Source organism: Ixodes scapularis, unplaced genomic scaffold, assembly GCF_016920785.2.
Source record: "Ixodes scapularis isolate PalLabHiFi unplaced genomic scaffold, ASM1692078v2 PGA_scaffold6__148_contigs__length_123643588, whole genome shotgun sequence".
NCBI classification, from domain to species: Eukaryota; Metazoa; Arthropoda; class Arachnida; order Ixodida; family Ixodidae; genus Ixodes; species Ixodes scapularis.
Genome location: NW_024609881.1, coordinates 103,881,956 through 103,908,579, shown reverse-complemented (window position 1 = coordinate 103,908,579; position 26,624 = coordinate 103,881,956). Strand labels below are relative to the sequence as shown.

The 26,624-nt window shown below is 46.4% G+C and overlaps 1 protein-coding gene across 1 annotated transcript in view; it reads right to left on the bottom strand.

Annotated features, from left to right (window-relative positions):
* Nucleotides 1-9,165, bottom strand: part of LOC8042382 (arylsulfatase B) — a 35,738-nt gene extending 26,573 nt beyond the window's left edge. The window contains exons 1-4 of the mRNA XM_002415452.3: nt 9,076-9,165; nt 6,407-6,566; nt 4,352-4,464; nt 4,181-4,291 (exon numbers count right to left, since the gene is read on the bottom strand). Coding sequence (XP_002415497.3) covers nt 4,181-4,291; nt 4,352-4,464; nt 6,407-6,566; nt 9,076-9,165 — 474 coding nt within the window. The remainder of the gene's footprint in view (nt 1-4,180; nt 4,292-4,351; nt 4,465-6,406; nt 6,567-9,075) is intronic.
* Between the last annotated feature and the right edge of the window lie 17,459 nt (nt 9,166-26,624).

The following is a 26,624-nucleotide window of genomic DNA, read 5'->3' as shown; positions in this document are numbered from 1 at the left end:
ATGGCCGCACTGTGGTCCTCGTGACGAACTTCCGGAATGAAACGCAACACCTCACGAAAGGTGCAGCCGTTGGCCACGTCGAGGATCTCCGAAACTCCGCCGAAATCGCCGCCATTAATGATGAATCCTCGCCACCTCAGCAAGACGGTACGTCGCCAGCGCAACTCGACATCGCCTCTAAGCTTCCGGACCCAAAACGACGGCAGCTGATGAACCTCCTCGCCGAATACCGTGACTGCTTTGCGACGTCGTCGAAGGTACGCCAAACAGCCGTTGCGAAGCACCGCATCATTACCGAGGACGACGCGCGCCCTGTGCATCGATCACCGTACAGAGTCTCCGTTAAAGAAAGGGAGGTGATCCAGGAGCAAGTTCAAGAAATGCTGAACGACGACATAATCCAGCCATCAAGCAGTCCGTGGGCCTCTCCAGTCGTACTGGTTAAGAAGAAGGACGGAACGCTTCGGTTCTGCGTGGACTACCGGCAGCTGAACGCGGTGACGAAGAAAGACGTCTACCCACTCCCCCGAATCGACGACACGTTAGACCGGCTGCGCCACTCTCGATACTTCTCATCGATGGACCTGAAGAGCGGCTACTGGCAGATCGAAGTCGACGAACGGGACCGAGAGAAGACAGCTTTCGTCACGCCGGATGGGCTGTACGAGTTCAAGGTAATGCCCTTCGGACTATGTACGGCGCCAGCAACTTTCCAGCGTGTTATGGACACCGTACTGGCAGGACTGAAGTGGCAGAGCTGTCTGGTCTACCTCGATGACGTCGTGGTGTTTTCCAGCGACTTCGACGAGCACTTGCGACGACTCCGAGCTGTTCTTCAAGCCATACGGACCGCTGGACTCACCCTCAAGCCGTCAAAGTGTCGGTTCGCCTATGACGAACTGAAGTTTCTAGGTCACGTGGTTAGCAACAAAGGCGTGCGCCCAGACCCTGAGAAGACTCGCGCCGTCGCGTCATTTCCAGTGCCGACAGACAAAAAGGCCGTGCGAAGATTCCTCGGACTTTGCGCCTACTATCGTCGCTTCGTTCGGGATTTCGCACGGATTTCCGCACCGCTCACAAACCTCACGAAGGACGCCGAGAGGTTCGAATGGGCCGTGGAACAGCAGCAGGCATTCGACGAGCTGAAGCGACGACTGCAGACGCCTCCGGTTCTTGGACATTTCGATCAAGATGCGGACACCGAGATTCACACTGACGCAAGTAACGCAGGACTTGGCGCGGTACTAGTTCAAGTACAAGAAGGCACCGAACGAGTCATCGCCTATGCAAGTCGGACACTGTCCAAGGCAGAGAGAAATTACTCCACGACTGAGAAAGAATGCCTTGCGGTCGTCTGGGCAATCACGAAGTTTCGTCCGTACTTGTACGGAAGCCCGTTCCGCGTAGTCACGGACCACCACTCGCTCTGCTGGCTTGCGAACCTCAAGGACCCGTCAGGACGCCTCGCTCGATGGAGCCTCCGGCTACAAGAGTTCAACATGACTGTGGTTTACAAGTCAGGACACAAGCACAGCGACGCTGACTGCCTGTCCAGGGCCCCTGTCGAAACACCTTCCGGCAGCAGCGACGACGATGATGACGAGTGCTTTCTAGGGGCAGTGAACACCGATGACATGGCACGACGTCAACGAGACGATCCGGAGCTGCGAGCCTTAATCGAGCACCTGGAAGGGCGCGGCGGTACCGTACCCCGTGTTTTCTCACGAGCCGTGCCGACCTTCACCATTCGGCAAGGTGTACTCTACAAAGAGAACTTCGGGAACAACAACTCGCCGTGGCTGCTGGTAATACCGACCGACCTTCGAGGGGAGATCTTTCAAGCATGTCACGACGACCCGACGTCCGGACACCTTGGATACAGCCGGACACTGGCCCGTATTCGTGAAAAGTATTACTGGCCCAAGCTCCCCAAGACCGTCCACCTGTACACACGATCATGCCACGAGTGCCAGCGACGCAAGAAACCTCCGACGAGGCCGGCCGGACTCCTGCAGCCTATTTCTCCTCCAACTGCACCCTTCCAGCAGATCGGAATGGATCTACTTGGTCCTTTTCCGCCTTCGACGTCGGGGAACCGCTGGATCATCGTCGCCACAGATTATCTCACGCGGTACGCCGAAACGAAAGCTCTTCCTTCGGGGACTGCTGTGGAAGTTGCCAAGTTTTTCATTGAGTCCATCGTCCTCCGGCACGGCGCTCCAGAAGTTCTGATTACAGATCGCGGATCATCGTTCATGGCACAACTGACCCAAGAAATCCTCCGACTCAGTCACACCAGCCATCGTCGTACAACTGCGTACCACCCGCAGACCAACGGGCTGACGGAGCGACTCAACAAGACAATCGCCGATATGATCTCTATGTACGTCGACGTAGAGCACAAGACGTGGGACGAGGTGCTGCCCTACGTCACGTTCGCCTACAATACGGCGGTTCAAGAGACCACTGGATTCACCCCTTTCCAGCTGGTACATGGTCGGAAGGTAACGACCATGCTGGACGCCATGCTGCCCCATGAGCCATCTGACAACGAGAGCGACGACGCCCAGGCGGTTGCTCAACGCGCCGAAGAAGTTCGCCAGCTCGCCCGACTCCTGATTCAAGACCAGCAACGCGTCGACGCCGGCCGCTACAACCTTCGTCGCAGGGACGTCCACTTCCAGCCCGGAGATAGGGTGTGGGTATGGACGCCCATCCGTCGCCGCGGCCTCAGTGAGAAATTGCTGAAACGATACTTTGGACCCTACAAAGTGCTTCGTCGCCTCGGTGATCTGAACTACGAAGTCCTCCCCGACGGAACGCGCCCATCTGCAAGACGTCAGCCGCGACCCGAGGTGGTGCACGTCGTCCGGCTGAAGCCGTATTACGAACGATAGAACTTTCCACTCTCGTCGACGGGTGAACTGTGAACTGCGGCTCGCGATTCTGCTGCCTTTTTGTTTTGGATTTGTTTTTGTTTGTTGTTTTTCGTTTTGTGCTGCATCGGGACGATGCACTTTTTAAAGGGGGGGATAATGCCGCGCGCAGGGTCACGGACTTGTAGAAAGTTCTCGTTCAACTCTTGCTGCGGACATAACTATCGTTCATCCCTGTTTTTGTTGTTCTAGAAAGTGCTTGTTCATTCTCGCCCGAGCGCGCTACGCTCGAACCTTCTCCGCCGAATCTTCGAGATACTGACTCACTCTAGATAAGAGGCCGCCCGCGACCTTGTCGAGTCAGTCTCGCCCCAGCGCTCGATTCTGCTGACACGCCGACTTCGACGCCCGCGACGCTCTGCTTTCTTCTGTTTCCTTCTTTATTTTTGGCACAAGTTCGCCACATTAAACGTTTATTTATTTCTGTTTATTTCTTGTTTATTGGTCACGACTCACCACCCGTGACAATACTACAAAGTGAGAATTAAATGAACAAATAAGTAAATAAAACAGGTTTGTGTATCAAAAGAAACGCCTTTTCAATTTTATATGAAAAATAAAAATGCTTTTGAACACTTTGAAATGTGCTGAATACGAAACAGCGTACTGTGCAGGACACGTCATAGTTCGACCGACCCTCATTGGGCGAGAGCCGCTTCGACGCCTCGGCGCGCGCGTCTTGTTCTGGGTCGGCTATAGAAACCAACGCTCCCACGAAAACGCGCGCCCGCGCGCAGGAAATGACGTCGGTTTGACGCCGACGCGCCTAAATCGCGAGCAAAAACGCGCCATACGGTCGGCGCTTTAAAGAGAGAACATGAGAAAGTTCATGCACGAAAAGACAGTGTCGAACACTGCTATTCCGGGGTGATATTTCTGGAGTAGAGTCGAAAGTTGGGCTAGTTGGTAGTTATTCATCTTGGTTTTAAATCTTGGTTTTAAATAAAACCTATCAGTTGCGAGTGAGCGCTCGTCCGTCGTTTGTGTTTCTTACTTTGTCCTCGTGTTTTGTGCGCTTTTAAAACCAAGATGGATATTGCTGGACTGCTCTAATTTTCGAGACAATTTTCTAATTTTCCTTCGAATAACTAAATATTGCACTGGTGTAGCAGCGGGGTGGAAGGAGCGGGGACTACATGGTCATTAGCTCAGGTCTAAACCTAAAATTAATCTCAGTCCGTTCATGTATATAGCGCACATAGTATCTTAACCAACTGCGCCGTCGTTCTAAAGCACGTGCTTACCCATAATATTGTGTGGTCATAGTAGTCTTCTCCACCATTAAGATAGCCATAGAACGAATCAAAACCTCTTCGGGTCGGCGTGTAGCTTTCTTTGTGGTAACCCAGATGCCACTGTAAGTAAATAAGGAATGATTAGGGGAAGACGAAGGGGTGGCGTTGGAACGCCCTTACCTTTCCGATCATGTGAGTGGCGTATCCCAGGTTCTTCAGGTACTCAGGCATGATGGTCAAGTTTGTCGGCAACCCCCACGGCTCTCCCGGACCTGGGACCAGATGCTGTAAACCTGATCGAGACAAACAGACACGTAAATGTGCAAATTATTCTCGAAGGTTGCACTTTTAGAGAAAGTTGAGGTTGACTGCACCAACTACGTTTTCAATACATGGCATTTTCAAGGCCAGCTCTTTAGGGCTTTCGTGTCTGTACCTGGGATGTAGCCTCGATGACGTCATGAGGTCCCGTGACGACCATAATAGGCGTGACGGTCGTCACGTGACATCATGGTGTAAAGTGACGCAACGTCCCGCGACATCATGCCGTTCCGTAACATCGCGCCGTCACGTGACACCGTGAAGTCATGCAACACTGTAACGTCACGTCGAGGTCACGTGGCCCCGTTCTTTCCTAATGGTCGCATGACGTAACGCCATACCGTGACGTCATGTGACACTTACCTCAAGTCAAGTGGGCATGTGACGTAAGGTAACGTAAACACGTGTTTTTCTGACTTTCACTTAGCACTGCGACGCCATGTTCTATGGTTACGTGATGTAGCGTCATGTTACATCCTGAAGTCACAGAGGGATACTTATTGGAAATTTGGATTGAGCAAAATAAGGCCACAGAAGCGTTGAACGGCATGATGCTAACTCTTAAACATCACTCGTACGTCGATAGCTCAAACGGACGGCTGTATTTTTTTTAAAAGAAGGGCGCGATCAAGCGAAGACTATGACGTCACTATACTTCTGGAACAGTCGAGAATGAGCGGAAGTGGCCTCGCTTCTATCCTCCTCGTGTCGGTTCACTAGCTCGAGGGGACGAAGCGAAGAGGAAAGGAAATTAGAATCATGATGTCACTTGTCTCGTCGGCCTCGTCGGTCGTGTTCAATCGCACACTTCATTTCCAAAAATAGGGCCATCCGTTAGAGATATCGCTGTATGAGTGATGCTTTTGAGTTTTGCAGCTTCCCGCATATCGCCCCAGCCTTCGTTTCTGAGCTCAAAACTTCGGTTTAGTATCCCTTTAAAGCGCCTTCGGAATATTTGAATGAGAGAGGCCGCTTTTAGATGAGAATTGTGGTCACTCTGCGCGCCAAGAATACAAAGATTTGAACTTTGTTGTATTATTAAATTTAAAACTCTCGTTCCAGAGCTCCGCTGCCCTCTGACTTGGGGCTAAGCCCGTAGTCAGGCCCAAGCGGGGTCAATGGTTCAGCCCAGAGCCACTAAATGAGCTATGGTTAGATTGTCGACACTCTGTTCCCCCAAATTTTTATGGGCGACGCCATCTTGGTGCTTAATACAGAGCAGGAGCAACTGCTGATCGTCATGATTCAAAAGTGTGACTCCATCAGTATTAGATCCGGTGTTAGGAAGCCCATGTTATATTGTCTTGCAGCGTCGCGAACTGCTTAATTAATTGTGGAACACGGAAAAGCGTTTTCTGTTATTTCAGATAAAGCTGTAGACCATCATAGAGCGAGCATTAGTGGGTACTATTCGTGCCAGTACCGAATGTAGACCCCCGACACCATGCTAGTTCTTTAGTTGTTCGGGTAAATAAATAATAATTAACGCGGAGAACTGATCCCACAAACACGTCTGAAAAAAAACTTTCGTACAGCGAGCGCGTTGAAAGCGGTAAATAATCATCACGCCTTACGTGCTCTTTAAATATGTCAATAGTACGCATTCACTGCTTCAATATAAACATAGAAACAAGTACTATCTTTGCGGAGCGATAATGGGCCCTACTCAAAAGTCTCTCAAGCAACACTGGCGGTCACCATTAATTGGGCACGAAGCGTGCGATTGGATCCGAGTCCTTGCCGAACGCCGACATGACCCTTGTGCCCATTACGTGCTCAGAGTATACGTGCCTAAACAATGGCGGATAAGGATAATTGGTGCAGCAGCCACTAGATGGAGCGCTCTTTTCAAGAGGGTCTACTATAACGCGTGATTCTCAGAAAGTTGTCTTGCAAGGTAACGCTATCTCATACCTGTGTGAATGGGGTATAGACCCGACATCAAAGCCCCTCTGGAGGGAGCGCAGAGGGGCTGCACGTAGTAGTTGTTGAGGATGATTCCCTGCGAGGCGAGGACGTCCAGGTTTGGAGTCGGTATCTGCGGATCTCCCCGAAAGCTGACGTCCGCCCAGCCCTGCACAATGGGGACCTCGTATCAGGCAACGAATACACAAAATGATCGAATACAGTAGCCTCTAACTATAAAATTTCTTTACAAGCAAATAATAGACATCGGACTCTCTTCGGGAACAGCAGCTGCCACGGCATCTTATTGTAAGGCAGCCTTTGGTAAAAGTTTTGAGGTTTTCTGGTGGTACAGTGACAAACCGCTTTCTGCCGCCTGCCGTTCTGCGGCCACCGTGCCTTCATCGAACGAATGGCACTTCGTGCAGCGATAATATACGTTGTTTGACGTGCGTAGAAGAGAACCTAGTTCAGGGGAATATTCAAGAAGTTGTCTTACAAACCAAACTCTGCATACACTCTCTGAGTTATGTTCCTTCCTTGTATGGTGGTCCCATATTGTCCACACAAGAACTGTCTGCAGACCACGACCTCCCGTACACTTACCACCGCGTCACACGCGCCTACCACAGCGCCTGCCTATTGGGCAGGAGATCGAACTATAGGGGGCGCTCTGACCCGTTTGTTTTCCCCACGCTCGGTGTTTACTCAACACAAGGCCTGTACACACGCCAACAGGCCTTATGGGCATGGCCATGTCATCTTCTACAATAGAGCGCGGGGCACAGTTTAATGTAAAAAATACTAACAATCGACGAAGCGACGTTAAGTGCCGGATCTATCTTCTGAGAATGCGAGCTTGACCCACTTCGTCTTTTTTGCTAAGCTGGGATCGTGCATGCTGCATTGTTCATGCAGGCCGTCGTGGAAACAAAAGAGCCCCTCCTCCCCCTCACCGGAGAACACGAACTCCAGTCGAACGCTGACGCCGCGTTCGGTTATGTCGGCCGTGCGCTGCGTCATTGTATTTGTTGTCCCCATCCGTGTAGTTGATAAGTTAACCGCTTGGGGCGTAACGGTCTGTCCTCCTCCCCAATAGAGACCGTGCTGGTTTACATCCCGGCCGAGAGGTTGTGGGGCATCTCAGCTGTTCCGCCGGAAAGCCTGTATTACAAAGAATGTCCGACTGCTCCATTGTAATCAAGTGGTTTATGGTTCCGCATTTGCAACACCAGCAGCGACGATGGTAACAAAAGCGTTGATCGTCTGCAAACGTCTCCGGCTCCCCTCTTGCTTTCCTCCTCTCCACGTCAAAACTCAGCGCAGGCGCACTTGCAACCGATCACCGCAGGGACAGAGGACGCTGTCTGTCCCTGTGACGTTCTCTTCCACTGTAAATAAGATGTCCTCCTTCTGCTCTAGTCTCAGATTAGAATCATCATGGTACACTCCGTTCATATTTTTTCTGTGTGCAACCCCCCCCCCCCCCTTCCCTCGTCTTGGGCTTAGGTCGGCAAATTTCACTCATGAGGGCCCTCACTTACCCTCACTCACCCTCATCTTCACGAGTGAGGTGAGGGTGAGTCAGTTTCTGAACCAGGAAAACTCATGAGTGTGAGGGTGAGCGAGCTTTGTGAGGGCTGTGAGGGCTGTGAGGGCCGTGAGTGCGTGAGGGCTGTGAGGGCCATGAGTGCGTGAGGGCCATGAGTGCGTGAGGGGTATGAGGGCTGTGAGGACCATGAGTGCGTGAAGGCTGTGAGGGGTGTGAGGGCCATGAGTGCGTAAGGGTCATGAGTGCGTGAGGGGTATGAGGGCCGAGAGGGTAATGAGTTCGTGAGGAGTGTGAGGGCCATGAGTGCGTGAGGGCCGTGAGGGCGGTGAGTGCGTGAGGGGCGTGAGGGCCATGAGTGCTTGAGGGCCGTGAGGGCGGTGTGTGGCGTGAGGGCCATGAGTCCGTGAGGGGCGTGAGGGGTATGAGTGCGTGAGGGTGGTGAGGGCGGTGAGCGGCGTGAGGGCCTTGAGTGCGTGATGGCTGTAAGGGCGGTGAGTCCGTGAGGGGCATGATGGCCATGAGTGCGTGACGGGCATGAGTGCCGTGAGGTTCAGTGAGGATGAGTGAAGAGCCGAAGGTGAGTGTGACTGTGAGGATGAGGGTGAGTGAGGGGCTGAAAGTGAGTGTAGCTGTGAGGGTGAAGGTGAGTGAGGGGCTTGGGTGAGTGTGGCTGTGAGAATGAGGGTGAGTGAGGGCGACCTAAAGTGCCGACTTCTGTTCTTGGAATGGAAAGAAGCGTAAAGTTCTGGTGTCCAGCAGACCAAGCAGCAGTGTCCCATCGTATCAAACTAGTGCATTGAGAACGTTTTCATGGGAAAATTCAAAACTAAAGTTATGCTGACCTTGTAAGAGGCCTGCTTTCGTCTTCAGTGCGCAAGAGAAACACACACAGTGTATCGGTAGAAGTACGAGAAAAAACATTGATCAAAGCTAACACATGAAGAAAAAGCACGAACTTCAGTCTAAGGGATGTAGTTAACCGTTAGAAGTGAAAACTTGCTTATTTCTTTTTCACAAATATGCGCGCTTGTATTACGCCTACTCTTAACTTCATTGCCCGTTGTTTCGAGAATGTGTTAAATCAAAAGAAGATTCCATAAAAAGGAATTACTGAAATGTTACAAACCAAATCATCCGCCAGCATGAAGATTATGTTTGGCGGAACTGTACTAGATTCGGAGAACACGGCCGTTTGCAAGGCCAGGATGAGGCACATCCTGTAAAGAATTTGTTTTAATTTTTACGAAACACAAAGGCACAAAAAATATACATTCAATAAGGTATTCACAGAGGGTTTAACAGAGGGTTCAAAAATTTACAGAGGGTCAACCCGTTATATTTTGTTTTGCGAATTTTTATATGCAGAAAAAACGTTTCTTTCATGATTTCGCCAATAAACCCAATAAACACTTTCAGAAATTATATAGGGCACATATAATGTGCATATAATTTTGTATGTTATCTTGTCTTCATGCGTATATTGGACCCGTTCATATATTTTTATTTCAAACATAATGGTTTGATGCATGTCCATTTCAAAACATTAAGACATATTAAAACAAACCCTATTCGTCGCTTATCAATAAATATAGATTGCAAAAACAGGTTAAGATTATTTTTAAAGCTAACACTAAACTAATACTTGGGAGCAGCCAGCCGCGAGCGATTCACTAGCTCGGGATTTGCTTCACAGCTTGTCAACTGTACTTTGACCCGATCGCGGTTGATGAGGGCTGTTTTGTTATTCTCTACATATAAACATTACATTAACAAAGCAAGACAATTAGTTTCTTTTTGAGGCAATATAATATTTTATAATATACAAGTTTTTCTTGAGTGCCCACAAACAGCTGTAACGTCTTTTGTGTGGTGCACGGTCATTTCGTGTCTATAGCAACGCTATTTAAAATACAAACATGCACAAAATTACACAGACATTTGTAAGGACACAAATAAAAGTTTGTAGAGCAGATACAACCTTACACTAACTCTTGGTTGGATAAAGGATACTGTTGCAAGGCCAGCTTGAAACCAACAAAATCAAGAAACATATCTACGCCACAATCGCATATAATATTAAAGGCAGACTGCATACGAAATAATGGCGATGATTCACTCATTCAAGTAGGATAAAATGTTAAAAAATAGTGACTAGCTCTGAAGGGCACATGGAAGTCCATATTCATTAGTACATTTTTAGTTTTAACAATACCATGCACTACCTTATGCAGAAAATTAATGTATCTAACAACACTCCTTTTTGATAGCCGTTCAAGGCTCAATAAAGGCAGCAACAAACTTTAACTAAAACAGTTTCCGACCAATGTATCCGTCGTAAATAATTCGAATAGATTTCTTCTGCAAACGCTCAATCATTTCAACTTGTGTTAAAGATAGTGAAATCCTACTAATTGAACCAAATTCAAGTCCTGAGCATACAAGGCTACAGAACAGACGCACTACAGATAATGGTGAAGTGAAAGAACTTAATAACTAAGCGATCATACCCAACTTTTTTATCGCTGATCCAACGATCTTAGAAACGTGCGCAGTGAATAATAGAGTGTTATTAATATAGACGCCAAGGTCTCTTACCAGAGATACACGATCTATCACATTTTCCTCAAGCACATAAGGTTAAAAGAAACCGTCCCGCCTTCTCGAAAAAAAAATCATTTTAGTTTTTTTCGGGATTTAAGGAAAAAGCATCGTTTCCACACCCCTCTGACATTGCACCAATATCAGTTTGCAATAAAGTACAATCAGTATAGTCATTGACATTTAACAAGACTTTTATGTCGTCTGCAAAAAGAAGGACATTTGAGTGCTTGACGCATGATGGTATGCCGTTTACAAACAAAATAAACAAGAGTGGTCCCAGTTTCAAACATTGGGGTACACAAAAGTTAATGTAAAACACTTCGAAAAAAAAGTTGCCAGCACGAAAAGTATTACTGCTTAAACTCAAGTAGCTCCTGAACCATTCACAAAGATTTGGGCACATGCCATAAAAAGAAAGTTTGCAGAGGAGTAAAGTATGATATACAATATATCAAAGGAGAATTCTTTGTTAGAAATGTGGTCGTAAAGTTGAAAAATTTGCAAGAACTAGGAAAATTAAAATATTTCACCTTTAAGGTGAAAAGTAGGTTTCATATATCAAGGTAAGATCAATATTGCCGGAAATTTAAAGTTTCTTTTTTCGTATTGATGTCTTTATTAATAAAAAAAAGAAATGATTATGGGCTTTTGTTGAGCTATTTGGTCCATACTCGTCAATGTAGAAAGTTTAATCTTTTTTAACGAAAACACAAGGATAAAAAAGAGGACAGATAAAGAAAAGACTACGCTGACTAGCAACTGCAAATCTTGATACAAGCTAAAATTGCAGATTATTTTACCAGGTTGCATACGGTTAACATAATAGATATCATCAGATATCTGCATGCATATTCCGCATATAGTGTGAACTGGTGGTCAAGTCTATCAATCTTCGCTTAGAAAAAAGGTTATTATTTCTTCTTAAACTTCTAACCAGTGGCGTACCAACTTGTTTTTTAGTGGGGGCCAACCTGGCTCCCCCTACCATCCCCACTTCCCCCCCCCCCCCCCCCCCCCCCCCAGGGCCAGGGGGCGATGCCTTCGGTATTTGGTATCCCTTGGGCGCCGCCGGCCAGTGTTTGAGCTACCCGTAGCGGCTGTTACAGGGGGAGGGTGCAAAACACATGCCTTCCACTCTGACAACTGGGGAACAAGCACCCCCCGGTTTGTACGCACATGCTTCTAACAGTAAATTTTTTCGTCTTACAAGAGCCATTCCCTAAACCCCAGTATAACATTTCGGTAACTGTATTTTGCACTAAAAAATATAACTAGAGTTGTTACTGTAATCCTGAAATACAGATAGAACCCAATAAGATTTCCAGTTCCACAATCTAGGTAGCGAAATGTTAAATTGTGTTTTGGGGGTAGAAAGGACGAGCGAAACATACGTCACACAAACAATTAAACGTGGTCAAATCGTTAAAACTCTTTATATCACCAATTTAAAGCGCACATTTAGTTTTTGTTACGACATGAAATATCTACAGCCACGCAACTGTTATACTAAAAAAGATAAATCATGAAATACCATGACCATTCCAGAGTACTTACAATGCTGCGTTCGTTCTCGGCTTCCCCATGCTCCACCTTAGGTCCCAAAAGAATTCACTTCACGATATGAATGGAAAATTAGGTCAAACAAACTTTCTTATATAATTACTCGGGCGTTGCTCAAACAGGATGCTCTCTTAAAGAGTCATAGGGTGCATGTCGTCAGCTTTCGTTTTTCATTACGCATTGCAGGTTGTATAGTGTAGCTTCACGAGCCGTAGCGCAGCAATTATACAGCACAGCTGCAAGAGCGGTGCGCCTCATCTCAACATCCGGTGCACGAATCTGTGTTGAGCTGGGATCATCACTCGCTTTCTTTTTTTTTTTACTAAATTCAACCACGTGTTGAAATTAAAAAAAAGCATCTAAACGAAGAAGATTAAAATCTCAAGTGTGATGTTGGCAACCAGCATATAGCCGGTTTATAAACCCCTCATAAGATGACTGACCTAAAAAAGTATAGGAAGCAATAAAAGTAAAGGCGGCACCCGTCTGGTTGTCTCGCATTTACATTTAAATAAGGGTAATAGCCCAGCCTAGCTGGTGAATGGTCAGGCTTATAAAACACCTAGACAAAGGGGCGAAAACAACAAAAAAGTGGCTGCCACTTCGAGACGTTGTTATGTTGTGTTTTTTGTTTTTTGATTCTCGCAGGGTTTTATAAATATAACCATTCACATGTACATTATAAATTTGGGAATTTTAATATAAACCCTATCATCCAAATTTAAATAGTCAAATCGTTTTTCGCCTTCAAAACGCGCTATTGTATTGTAATCAAACCTTTTTTGTTGTTCTGGCGCCAGTATTGAATTTTACTGTTGCTTCAATTCCCATATAACAGTATTTTGTGCGCGGCGTTTTGTGTGCTCGTTCATTGCACAAAATATTGGCTCGCAAATTGCCTGTGTGTCGGAGGGCTCGTGAAGTTTATGCTTGAAGTTTATGTAAGCTTCTTCTTTTTTTTTTCCCCAGCCTTTGTACAAATATAAAGTAAACAACATGGATACGAAGATGAGAAAGCAGAGCGAGAGCGGCGCAACAAAGAAGACGAAGAAGCAGCAGCTCGTCTGGTTTTCTACCAGAACCTTTATTCTTCCGGTGTCCCCTTCAGTGTAAATTGAATCTTCTCATAATCACCATAACATTTTGGTGGAGGTGAATATTTTCCCCCTACCTCTACACCTCGCCCAACCTGGAACTTCGAAACCGCCGCAGTCCGCTGCAGACCGAAATGCCCAATACTGGTACCACACCCGAATGCACTCCAACAATACCTGCACGACCACTCATCCTCTCTCAACCGCGAGACCCTGGAAATATCGCAGGAAACGGAGACCAAGATGTCGAGGAGCTGCTCCACCTCTATGAGCGCATCAGCACCCACAACAGATGGGACCCTATCATTATGCTGGTCAGCCTCCTTTTCTATCTCAAGGGCACGGCACGGATCTGGTTCCTGACCCACGAAGAAACCATCACTTCGTGGGATATGTGTAGGAAACAACTTGGATACGTCTTCGGCGATCCCAGAGGCCGAAAAGTATCTGCAAAACGAAAACTTGCATCCCGTGTCCAAACCTAGACCGAGTCGTACATGGCGTACGTGAAAAGCATCTTGTCGCTTTAGCACAAAGCAGACGCGGTCATAGCCGACTCCGAACGAATTTCACACATCCTCAAAGGCATTGCTGATGACGCCTTTCAACTTCTTGTTTTCAAGGACTGGTCCACCGTCGAAACCCTAGTGAAAGAATGCTGGCGATTTGAAGAGGTCAAGAAGCGCCGGATAACTTCGAACTTCACCGGGCTCCCTAACACGACAGCCACTTCCACGTGTGAGGAAACTCCAACATCGGAAACATAGCTAGCAAAAATTGTTCGTCGTGAGCTAGAAGCAATGCTCCCACCCAATGCTTTTTCCCACTCTGCTGCAGAGCCAAAAGCGATTTCCATATCAACAGTCCAAGCCGTTTCCCGCCAAGAAATCGACAAACTTCATGTTCGAACACCAACACGTAGAGCCTGGTCTTCCTCTGAGAGCCCAGCTTATTTTCCAGCTAATTCGGAGGCATTTTAAAGACGAGGAGGGATAAAGGCAGCCGCTGGTTGACTACTTCGAATTGAACATTGACGTTGTGAATGAATGATGTAGCATAATCTAAAACAACGCATTCATAAACTTAATGCAAGTGCGAAAACCAGCTGGTGAGTATAGGGAGTATACACTAGCGGCCATAGCTGTGTGCGCGAACGCTGAGCGCGTGCTGATGGCGAGCTTCCATAGTTCTTTTGCAACGTGCATTCCGCACCATCAAAGTGCCGGTCTTAGCAGCCTATTGATGTGAGCTCGTTCTGAGCATGCGCTCTAAACAGCACCAACAAATATGGCGTTTAGTGAATACTCCCTATTAGGCATGACAAAACCCTTAGACGGCGGGTAAAAACGACACATACACTAAAAGGTATTTTAGTGTACGTGTCGTTTTTAGCCGCACCTCGGTGTTTTTTTTTTAATGCTGAATGTATTCTGTTAGTTTTACTCGTAAAATAATTCAGGATCAGCTTTGCTTGAACAAGTTGCATTTCACAACTTTTTCCTCGACCTTCACCACCAATGTAGATGGAAATAAATGTATTACAATTTTAACTGTTAATATTATTATTATATTATATAAAAGGAGGCTAAACTATAATGCATTGGAATTACTTTTCTATCTGACAGCATGTGGAGTGCTCAAGTTGGCGACCTTCATACGGGGCGTTTTGTTCGACAAAACCTGTAAAATACTTAGAATCGAATTAAACAAAAATCATGTACTTGCTACATCCGACCTACTGCACACTGTGTGGGTATTTTTTAATGCTGTGGTAATTAAAAGTACAAAATCGTGCCACATCCTATATTCTAAGCCAGCACGACCAATCTTCAAATGTCACAAGTATGAAGAAAAAATTCACAAAGCCGGTATTCATTCAATCTTCGGCAAAAAATGCAGGATTAAAATTTTGATGAAGAATTTACCTTTAGAGATACGGCTGTCAATAGCGTACCTTACTTTTTAAACCCAAATTATTTCTCACATTGAAAAGACCATCCATGGAGTTCAATAATACAGCACTAGTACAGAGCTGTGAAAAAAATTGTGTTTTTTTTTGGGACAGTAAATGGCATAAACACCTTTCGATTAAATAGTATAAACAACTAACACTCTGAACTTTGTTACATATGTGTGAGATGTGTGTTCAAGGACATATCTGATTGATTGATTGATTGATTGGGTGTTTATGGCGCATCAGCAACTAAGGCTATATTGCGCCAAGCTTAGACTATTGCAATTCGGGTTTAAGAAGAGGAAAGAGCTATAGTAGCGAAATATATGATAAAATGATGAACATGAATGTGTATAAGTGTAAACAATATGACAATAAATTTAGGAAAGTAAAATCACAGTCGGTGTAGAAGGCCGATATCTGTGAGAAAATTAAAAACACAACTGTATGGAATGAGCGGTTCGTCACCTAGTAGTAGGGCAAGGTGTAGTGGAATGTGTTCTTTATAAAGCAGTGAGTAGCGTTTATATCGGCATTGGTCATACATAGGGCATTCAATGAGTATGCGCATAATACTTAGAGGTAGGTTACAGTGCACACATTCAGGGGCATCCTCCCCGCTCAAGAGGTGTCCATGTGTAAGACGAGTATGACCGATTCATAGCCTACACAGTACGACTTCATAAAAGCGCTCCCGATGTCGGGCGCTCTCCCACTCGCCTAGGAGAGGTTTGATTGCATGTAGTTTATTGCCGGTTTCGCCGTGCCACTGCAGCTGCCACTTTGCTTTGATGCAACGTTTCAGAGAATTGTGGTAATCTTTGTAGGGTATTCGGTGTGTGTCAATTCCTCTATCATTAGCAGAGCTGGCTGCACTATCAGCTGCTTCATTTCCAGGAATGCCAACATGGCTAGGAACCCAGCGTAAGACTATGTCAAAATTTTTCGTTGCAGCCAGGATTATCTTGTAATTTAAATCGGAAACCAGTGGGTTTTTTACACGGTTCATTGATGCGACAGCCTTCAGAGAGCTTAAAGAGTCGGTGTAGATTACAGCGTGAGAAAGGCGTTTTTTGATTATGTAATCAACAGCTAACAACAAACCATAAAGCTCTGCTGTTAGTATAGAGGCTTTTAAATTTATTCTCCTCACCTGATTTACCGATGGTCCCACCATAGCACAGCCTGCTACGGAGTCTTTTTTTGTCCCGTCTGTATAAAAACTGGCATACTCGTGATATTTGGTCTGAAGCTCAAAGAAGTCCTGCCTTATGACTTCCTGTGGAACATTCTTTTTGTTATACTTGGTCAGTGTAAGGTCGCAATGCATCTGGCAGTTGTTCCATGGAGCTATATCTGGAGGGTATTGGACTAACTGAGGCTTTGCATCCATCCCAACCGATTGTGCTGCAGTATTATTCCTCATAGAAAAAGGGGGAACTGTGGAAAGTTTGTTTTCAAATGTGCGTCGGAACTTGATCGTCTCAATATTATCTCGAACGGGGTGCTCCGCGACCAAGCGAACCCTGACAGAGTACATAAAACCCAGGGAAAACCTCCTATACTCAAGGGACAATTCGTTTGCTTCCGCGTAAAGGCTAAGCACTGGGGAAGTACGAAATGCACCAGTAGCCAGTCGCAGTCTTTGATGATGAATAGGATCTAACATCGTTAGAACGGATGCCCGAGCAGAGTTATAGACAATACAACCATAATCAAGCTGGGAGCGAATGACTGAGTGATAGATACGCAGCAGACACAGTCGGTCAGAGCCCCATGATGCATGTGACAAGACCTTAAGGATGTTTAGATATTTAAGGCACTTGAATTTTAAGCTCTTAATGTGTGAAACGAAAGTCAACTTGGAATCAAACACAAGGCCCATAAACTTGTGCTCATTTTTTACAACAATAGGAGAACCATACATGTTCAAAGATGGTTCCTGAAGAGTACCACGTCGACGAGAAAAGTTGACACAAGCTGTTTTTTTGGGAGAAAATTTAAAACCATTTGTATCGGCCCATCTGACCAAATTATTGACCGCAAGTTGGACGCGACGTTCACAAATTGAGGAATTACAGGATGAAACGGAGATCCGGAGATCATCAACATATAAAGAATACTGTACCGAAGGAGGAATTGCACGGCCAATGGAATTAAGTTCGACGATAAAAAAATGAAAGCCGCTTACAACTCCCTGTAACGCCGAATTAGAGCGCAGCTCTTGAGGAGGAGGAGGGAAGGGCACTGGGGGGGGGTTAAACTAACCAGGGGGGGGTCACGTTACCTTGGGGGTCACGTGACCCCCAATGCCGATGATGTCATCACTGACGTCACTGATGACGTCATCAGTGACGATGACGATGCGGGTACCGATGACGTCATTAGTGACGTCACTGATGACTTCACCAGTGATAATGACGATGACGATGCGAATGTCGGTGACGTCATCAGTGACGTCGCTGATGACGTCATCAGTGATGATGACGATGACGATGCGGATGCCGGTGACGACATCAGTGACGTCACTGATGACGTCATCAGCGATGATGACGATGACAATGCGGATGTCGGTGACGTCATCAGTGATGATGACGATGACGATGTGGATGCCGGTGACGTCATCAGTGATGATGACGATGACGATGTGGATGCCGGTGACGTCATCAGTGATGATGACGATGACGATGTGGATGCCGGTGACGTCATCAGTGATGATGACGATGACGATGCGGATGCCGGTGACGTCATCAGTGATGATGACGATGACGATGTGGATGCCGGTGACGTCATCAGTGATGATGACGATGACGATGTGGATGCCGGTGACGTCATCAGTGATGATGACGATGACGATGCGGATGCCGGTGACGTCATCAGTGATGACGATGACGATGTGGATGCCGGTGACGTCATCAGTGATGATGACGATGACGATGTGGATGCCGGTGACGTCATCAGTGATGATGACGATGACGATGTGGATGCCGGTGACGTCATCAGTGACGATGACGTCATCGGGGGGTCACGCGACATCGGCGGGGGTCACGTGACCTCGAGGAGGGGGCCACGTGACCTCAGGGGAGTCACGTGACTTCGGGGGGTCACGTGACCCCCCACGAGGTCACGTGACCTTGGTGGGGGGCTCGCGCGGTGCATTATGGGACATTTCCCATGATGCACCGCGCGGTTACGCCGACGCCGACGCCGACGGCGACGCCGCTCAAGCCGGAAACGGGCCCCTAAGAGCTGCGCTCTAAAAGAGTGACACTCAGCACACCCCCCTGAGGGACTCCATTTTCCTGTAAAAATTCCTTAGAGAGAGTTTTTCCCAGCCTCACGCGGAAAGTACGCTGCTGCAGGTAACTCTGTCTAGCACTCAAAATTCGGCCACGGAAACCAAGATCGAACAAATCCTGCAGTATGCCGTAACGCCAAACCGTGTCGTATGCCTTTTCCAAATCAGAGAAGATGGAGAGACACTGTTGCCTGTTGACAAACGCCTCACGTACGAAGGTCTCAAAGCGGACGAGATGATCGACAGTGGACCGTGCTGAACGAAAGCCACACTGGAACTTATCAAGGCAGTTGTTTTGTTCTAGGAAAAACATCAGTTTCTTGTTAATCATCCTTTCTAGTGTCTTGGAAAGACAGCTAGCTAGAGCTATTGGTCCGAAGCTAGACGCACAAGAGGGATCTTTTCCGGGCTTCAGCACTGGTACAACGATAGCAATCTTCCAAGAGGATGGAAAGCGGCCCTCGAGCCAAACTCTATGAAAAGGTACAAAATTAGCTCCATAGTGGATGGATGAAGATGTTCAAGCATTTTATAATGAATACCATCTGGTCCAGGGGCAGTTTGTTTGGGACAAAGAAGTGCCATTTGAAGCTCATATAATGTAAATAGAGTATTATAGGGTTCGTGCGTGCCACCTGATGTGTTAACAGCTTTTTTTTCTGCATTTGTCTTGTGTCGCTGAAACGTCTGAGTATAATGTTGGGAACTGGAGACATACTCGAAATGCTCGCCAAGGATGTTGGCCTGTTCCTCAAGACTTGCAGGACACATTCCATTTCGACTCAGGAGTGGGACAGTGAATGCCCGGTATGAGCCGTCAATTTTATGTACGCGTTCCCAGACTTCCCTCGCAGGTATAGTGCTGTTAATTGAGGAAGGGTACCCTCTAAAACTTTTTTTCTTTGCTTGTCTTCGAATCCACCTCGCCTCGGCCCTTTTTCTTTTAATTTCAATAAGATTGTGTGCTGTAGGGTAGCGCCTAAAAATACCCCAAGCTCGATTTTGTTCTTTTTTGTCCAAACGGCAATCTTTGTTCCACCAGGGCTTAGGTCTCCTAGGTAGATGCGAGGACGTTATGGGGATGGAAAGAATGGCAGCCTGTAAAATGTGGTGCGTGATATGTTCAGTGGCTCTATCGATATCGAGATCGTCAAGTGATGTGCATGCCAAAAGTGACGATTCTTTGAAAGTTGACCAGTCGGCGTTTTCAAATTTCCATCGAGGAGAGCGCGTAGGGACTGTCATGGGAAGATGGTTAAATTCTAAAATGATGGGAAAGTGGTCACTTCCGTGAGGATTCGGGATGACCTTTTATGAAAACAATGGGAATAATGATGGGTGACAAATAGATAGGTTAATGGAAGTGAAAGTCTGAGTTGTTGAACTAAAACATGTGGCTTCATTTGTGTTAACTAGGCACAATCCCGAGGAAAGAAGAAAGCGTTCAATGAGAGCCCCTCTGGGATCTCGTCTGCCACTCCCCCACAAAGGATTGTGTGCATTAAAATCTCCCAAAAGCAGAAAAGGTGGTGGGAGCTGGCTAACAAGGTCTTCAAGCTCTTCAATCTTTAGCTGATAACTGGGGGGTAGATATAAGGAACAAACTGTAATTAAACGACCTAACAAAATGCGGGCTGCCACAGCCTCCAGGGAAGTCTGCAGAGTCACTTCGCTACATGGGGTTGAGCGTTGCACTACAACGGCAACGCCTCCAGATGAATGAACGGCTTGTAACCGGTCTTTGCGAAACACCTGGAAGTACTTTAATATAGTAGTGTGGCTCGCTTTTAGATGTGTTTCCTGCAAGCCAAATGCAATGGGGCCGTGATCGTCTAGTAGCTGGCTCACATCGTCATAGTTAGGAAGGAGGCCTCTACAGTTCCACTGAAAAAAAACGGACATTGATATTTTAAAAGGAAGTCAGATCAATATATATACATATATTTATATATATACCAGAGAAAGCTATAAATTTACGGGGCTTTTGGTGCTTCAACACGTGGGATTGTTTTTTTCTTAGAAGTGTCCTTTGGTCGTCCTACAACCTCAGAGGAGACCAGAGGAAGAGACTCTGTTTCAGGGAGAGACTGGTCGTCTTCAGAGAGCGGTAGGCTCTCGTCCATTTTTTCATCCGGCGAGAGCGTTCGGCCCTTGGACGGAGGAGGAGGTTATTCTGTCCGCCTGGGCTTCAGGTGGCTGCAGGAAGCACGAGGAGAGAGCCCTCGACCCCTGCCAGAAGGGCCAGCTTGGGCCGCTGATGACACCTCTGGTACCTTGGAGGGAGTGGTACCCTCCTTGGAGGGTACAGCACCCTTAGAACATGCAGGTGGCTGAGTGTGCGTCACCTTCAGAGGTTCGGAAGGGGACCCATGTGGAGGGGACAGGTCTTCCGAAGAAGTCTGTGTCTCCACAGATGCCGTAGACAGTGGGGGTCCCCTCAACACTGCCTGGGCATGAGAACCCCTTGCTTGAAAGGCAAGCTGTTCTTTGGCTGCTTGGTAGCTAAGGTTATGTTTTACTTTAAAAGTGAGGACATCTTTTTCCTCTTTCCATTTTGGACAGGAGCGAGAAAAAGCAGGGTGAGCTCCGCTACAGTTCACACATTTGACTTCATTTTCGCAGATGTCTGCTACATGGTCAGTACCACCGCACTTTCCACACGTTTCTCGGCCGCGGCAGTTTCGGGAACCATGTCCGAAACGTTGGCAGCGGAAACACCGCTGAGGATTTGGGATGAAAGGGCGGACTCTACAGTTCAAGTACCCTGCCTTCACGGTGGATGGAAGGGCATGGAGCTCAAATGTGAGTATCAGATGGCGGGTTGGTTTTTTTTGTCCGTCACGTTTTAAGGTGATTCGTCGAACAGCAACGACAGCACTCTTGCGAAGACCTTCGAGTATCTCGTCTTCACTGCATTCGAGAAGGTCATCTTCTGAGATGACACCGCGAACAGTATTCAGGGTACGGTGGGGGGTGACAGTAACCGGGTAGTCTCCCAGGCTTGTCATCTTCAAGAGTGCTGTGCTCTGTGACTTGTTTTCTACCTCAACAAGGAGGTCTCCAGCAAGCTTCTTTGCCTTGTAACATTTTCCAACCACTTGTTCTAGGTGCTTTGCAATCACAAAGGGAGAAACTTTTGACAAATGCACAGTGTCACTTCAGGAGTGTACTACAAGAAATCGAGGATATTTTTCAGGTTCATTAGCTTTTTCAAAAGTAAGGGGAGTGGGGCGAACCCTTTTCGGGGGTCGCTCTGCTCGGGGTTGAGAAGAGAGAGGCGCCATAAAAAGGCAAAGGGTTTTCGGAATCTGTGGCGCGCCGCCCACCACGGAGCCCAACGAGGGAATAGTTAACACCCCATAACAAATATGGCTTTGCTGGAAGCATTACTCTATTAGCGCTACCCAAAAACTATAACCAAGTGTGGATCTGGACGAGAGTATCTATCACCACCCAAGGTTAGCCCTTGCCGCCAAAGGAGTTGAAAGGGAAAGAAGAGAAATGAGAAGAGTGAAAAGAAGGAGAAGACAAAGGTGAAAGAAGGGAGGGGATAGTAGAAGGAGTGGCGACTAGACTGAATCATCCTGGCCGGGTCTTACCAGGACTCCCGTCTATGAGAAGCGGGGGCCGAAGTGGTGTATTGCCTCGCCCGGGGGGCCCCGAAGGGTCCAAACCTACCCCGGGCTCGGCTCAACCACCAGGATGCCCTTTTCCCCAGACACGGGAAAGCCACGCACAGTCAGACGTGGGCGGGCGAACCCGCATGGCTCGGGGTCCGTGGAGACGCCACTCTCCAAACACCTGCTTTCACAGGTGCCCCCTGCGGGGAGGACATATCTGAGTTGAAACGTATGCCCAAATACTTCATATTATACACACTCCCATGGAAGACATTTACAGTTACGACAGATTGATTTATAAGGAACAACTGACGAGCTTGGATTATATTTATTTAGTGGATTTATAAAGCAGACAAATTGCGTCTTGGACATCATAATTCTAATTAGATGTTAGTCGAACCAGTTCATTAACTGTGTCGCGTCCTCTGTCGATAGAATGCTTCGTCATAATTCAGATGACGAGAGATGAGGACACTATCGTCTGCATACTGAAATATTCTGCAGTTGAATACCCGGTTCGAGATGTCGGTCACATACAAATTAAAAAGTGATTGTTACCGTACAGATTCCTGAGGAACTCCCGCTTTTATCATTGGGCACAAACTTTAAAATTTTCCAACACTTAAAATTTGCGAACGACCAAAAAGAACTTTTCTAGTAAAGCAAAAAATGAACAGAGGAAGCCAAAGTTATAAAGTTTCTGAAGGAGCAACTTATGGCTGACCGTATCGAACGCTTTAGCAACATCTCGAAAAACTAGAAAAAGGGCACACGCAAATAGGTTATTATCAAATACAGTGTGTATGAGATCGGTGAAATCCTAAATCAGGGACTGAGTGCCTCGTTCAGCTTTGAAAGCGTATTTGCTGTCTGATAAAAGTTCAGACGTGTCGACGAAACTAGTCATTATATTGAACATGCGTTTGTCCAGTATTTCGCCTATACACGGTAAGATTGAGATGGGGAGATAGCAGTCCAGCCGACTTGGTGTTCTCCACTTGGAGAGTGGTTTTACGAGTGCGGTTTTTAAGCCAGCAGGAATGTTGCAAAATGACAAGACACTAAACATTATAAAAAGAATGACACTTTTGATAGTTTCAAAATGTCGGCGGCGGTATCCAACTCGTATGCCATTGGTACCTGGAGACATTCTCCGCTTGATACCAAATGAAATTGGTCGGAATGTGTGTTTATTGATTGGCAGCAAAAAAGTAGATGGAGATATTTTGTCAACATGACTAGAAGCAGTTGATGCCACTTCAGAATATCTGGCGGTTTCCGATGATGTCGCAAAGAGCTTGAGGAAGTCATTAATAGTTAACTGCAGTTCCGAACCGAAATACTTCAGTAGGAAGGCATTTATGGGTTGCCTAGATGTCCATCCTTGAAATTCGCTAAGTCCCAGGTTTCTCGTGGAGTGGACCTCTTTTCAAGAAAAGCTTTTCTTGGAAGTAATAACGGTTTGAGGATCGGATCATCACATTTACTTTCCTTGTCGCGCAACCGAATTGTCCTCTTAGCTCCAAATTCCTTTTAAGTTTCTTTTACTTTTTCCTTTAAGTCAGGGTATCTGACTTTAACAATAATGCATATGCATATACAACGAAAGTCACAGCACCTTAAGAAGTCCCATTTCTTACGACTAATTACGGCCTTCAAACCGCGGCGTTTACCCTCCCAAACACTCTCAACTATTTTTGTGTGCAACGCATAGAACTTGAAAATATGTCTGCCCAGGTAACCGAAGGAACATAATAATTCTTAGCCAAACCGATCAAACTTGAGTGGCATGCTTATATCTTCATTTTTCGTTATATCAATGCTATCTCTACTGTGACTTCTCGGTTTTGAGCATCTTGTTGATGTATAATATCATTTTTCTGTGGACTTTTTCCGCTGTTGTTACGCTTATGGGGGCTCGGGATCAGTCAAGCTGTTTTAACAGCTTTCTTCCCAAGCACCCACAAACACGCTACCTCACTGTTGAAAAATAAAGCTATTATTATTAACGCCTCTTTATCCTTAATGGCTCTCAAGATATTCATGTCAACCGAAGGCTTATCTGATCGATTTTTGAAATTTACTACTTTCAGGGAGGCCTTATAAAAAGACTCAAGACTTGCAACAAAAGCAGGGAATACATTACAAGGTTGTGTAGATTTCAGGAAGTCATTCCAGTTGAAAACTGCACCTAAAGCGTCAAGTTTTATGGTATATGTTATAATTACACATGCGCAGCTTCTTCTACTATATTTCTGTACAGCAAGTTGATGTTCCAAGTGAAAACCTACCGAGTAGTGATCAGAAAGCTTTTGACGAATGACATCGGTTTTCCCAAGTACATCTGGGGCTCTGATATTTATGTGATCGATGCAAGAAACTACCAACCTACCAGACATAACTTTTTCTATTGTTGGGATGTTAATGGTATTTTAAAATCCATAGTCTGACAGCAAACTTAAATAGTCACAAACTGCACATTAGTTAGGCTCCAATGTGTCAATATTCAGGTCCCCTACTAAACCAAATTGCACTTTTGACCGCAAGTATTTGAGGGCAATGTCCAGTTCTGCCAGAAAAAGCGAAGGGTTTTCCGAAGGTGGCCTGTACGCTGCCAACAAGAATAAAGAGAATGTCCAGGACGAATGTTTGATGGCCACTAATTTTGCATATTGAAAGAGAGATTTGAACTCGGCGATAGCCATTTCTCTTTAATATACTAACAATACACCGCCGCTACGATTGGCACGCGTGTAAAAAATGCATTATACCCATTCAAGATAAACTGATTAAATTTAAAAGCTGACACATCAATCTCGGTAAAACAAACATACCTGCAGCTGGAACTAAGTTGTTTACGGCTATTCGGAACTTTTCCCAATGCTTTCTTAAGCTTCTAAGATTAACATGAATGGTTGTTAAGGAATGACTAGAAATTGGACCTAAAATATGATTAAATGAATTACAATCTGGAATCGAGTAACAAGTTGTAAGAAAGCTACTCATCGATGTCCAAGTGGTTTGAACCAGTGCACCAGTGTCAGTGATGTGGAGGAGGGGAGAGTTCTGGCTCTGTTTGGCGCAGATTTTTCCGTGTCGGACCCATACAAACTTAACATTACTTTCCTTCCTTCTGGTTCCTGCCATCCAAAATAGCTTGCATTGGATTCTCTGAGATATTCGTTAAAATATATTCGAGGATGGGAATCATCATGAGGTACGTAACCCAGGCGTCCCCGGTGGCCCATCTAGCGCTCCTTAATAGATACAGACTAGAACTGGATTAGGACGGGTGGCACTGCGCCAGAGTGAACTGGCAAACCATGTGCAGCAACGATATGTGCCGGGTGAAAACCCTCAATGTTGACTTGTTGGGCAAGCCAAGTTAGAAGATTCATAATGTTCTCCTAGATCGAAAATGAGATGCCGAGCACCCCTAAGCTGGAGAGATGATTAGATTGCCTTGTGTCATTCTGATTTGTTTTCAGCTGTTGGATATCACGTGCCTGGTCAGACACAATGAAGTGCAAGGAACACGTTTCAACGTGTAGCCCCTTGATTATTGTGGCGCGTGATTTAACTGATGTCACAAGGGAGTCATACTGTGACGAGACAAAGCTAATTGACTCCTGCATCGTATGCGGCGCATTGTGGCGACCACCTGCTTCGTTGGTAATAAAACGTCGACCTTCGGGTGTAGTTCATGAAGGGAATCAACGGTGTCCTTCCACGCAAGCAGAAGGTCGTTTTTTATTCACCGTCGATAGCTCTACCAAAAGGGCAATGGGATACACTTGAGACGACGGAGTAAGATTGCCTTCAAGGTTTGATTTAGACAATTCTCCCCGGCATCCGAGACAGCGCCATTTCTCATGTTTTGCGGCGGCACACATTCCTTTGAATGTGCCTTCCGAGACACCGGAACATTTCTTTCGTAAATGGTAGGCCAGCGCGCAATCCGCACATTTCATAAAGTGACAGTGTTTTTGGAACCTAATCGGAGCATTGAGCTCAAATCTCAGACCCTGCCATAATGTTTACTTTACGACGAAGTTGAAGATAGAAGCGGGAAAAAAGAATCATCTTTAAAGCAAGCAAGAAACACCCTTCCAGGCTCAGCCGCAAAGTCAGAGTACTGTTACCCCCCATTCACACTGGAAGCGGATCCGCGTTCGCGAAGCGGTTGCGAAAGCGGTTGTATAAAGATCCAGTGCAATTGCACGCGCATTTGATGTCATCGTGTGCGCGTGCAATTGTACTGAATCCTTATACAACCGCGTTCGCAACCGCTTTGCGAACGCGGATCCGCTTCCAGTGTGAATGAGCCCTTACTGTGTTTACCGTGACCACCAACGAAGATCTGCCGGCTCTAGTGTGCGCTTGATGAAAAGAAGATTAATCCAGCTGCTAGCAAGAAGATTTTTGCCAATTCTTGCTCACGTGACGCCGCACAATGTAGTACAGTTGGACTCAATACGACGAATGCTGGGGTTGTTGGGGAAAATTCGCAGCGCTCGGACGAACCGAGAATCGATGGAAGCTTCATTT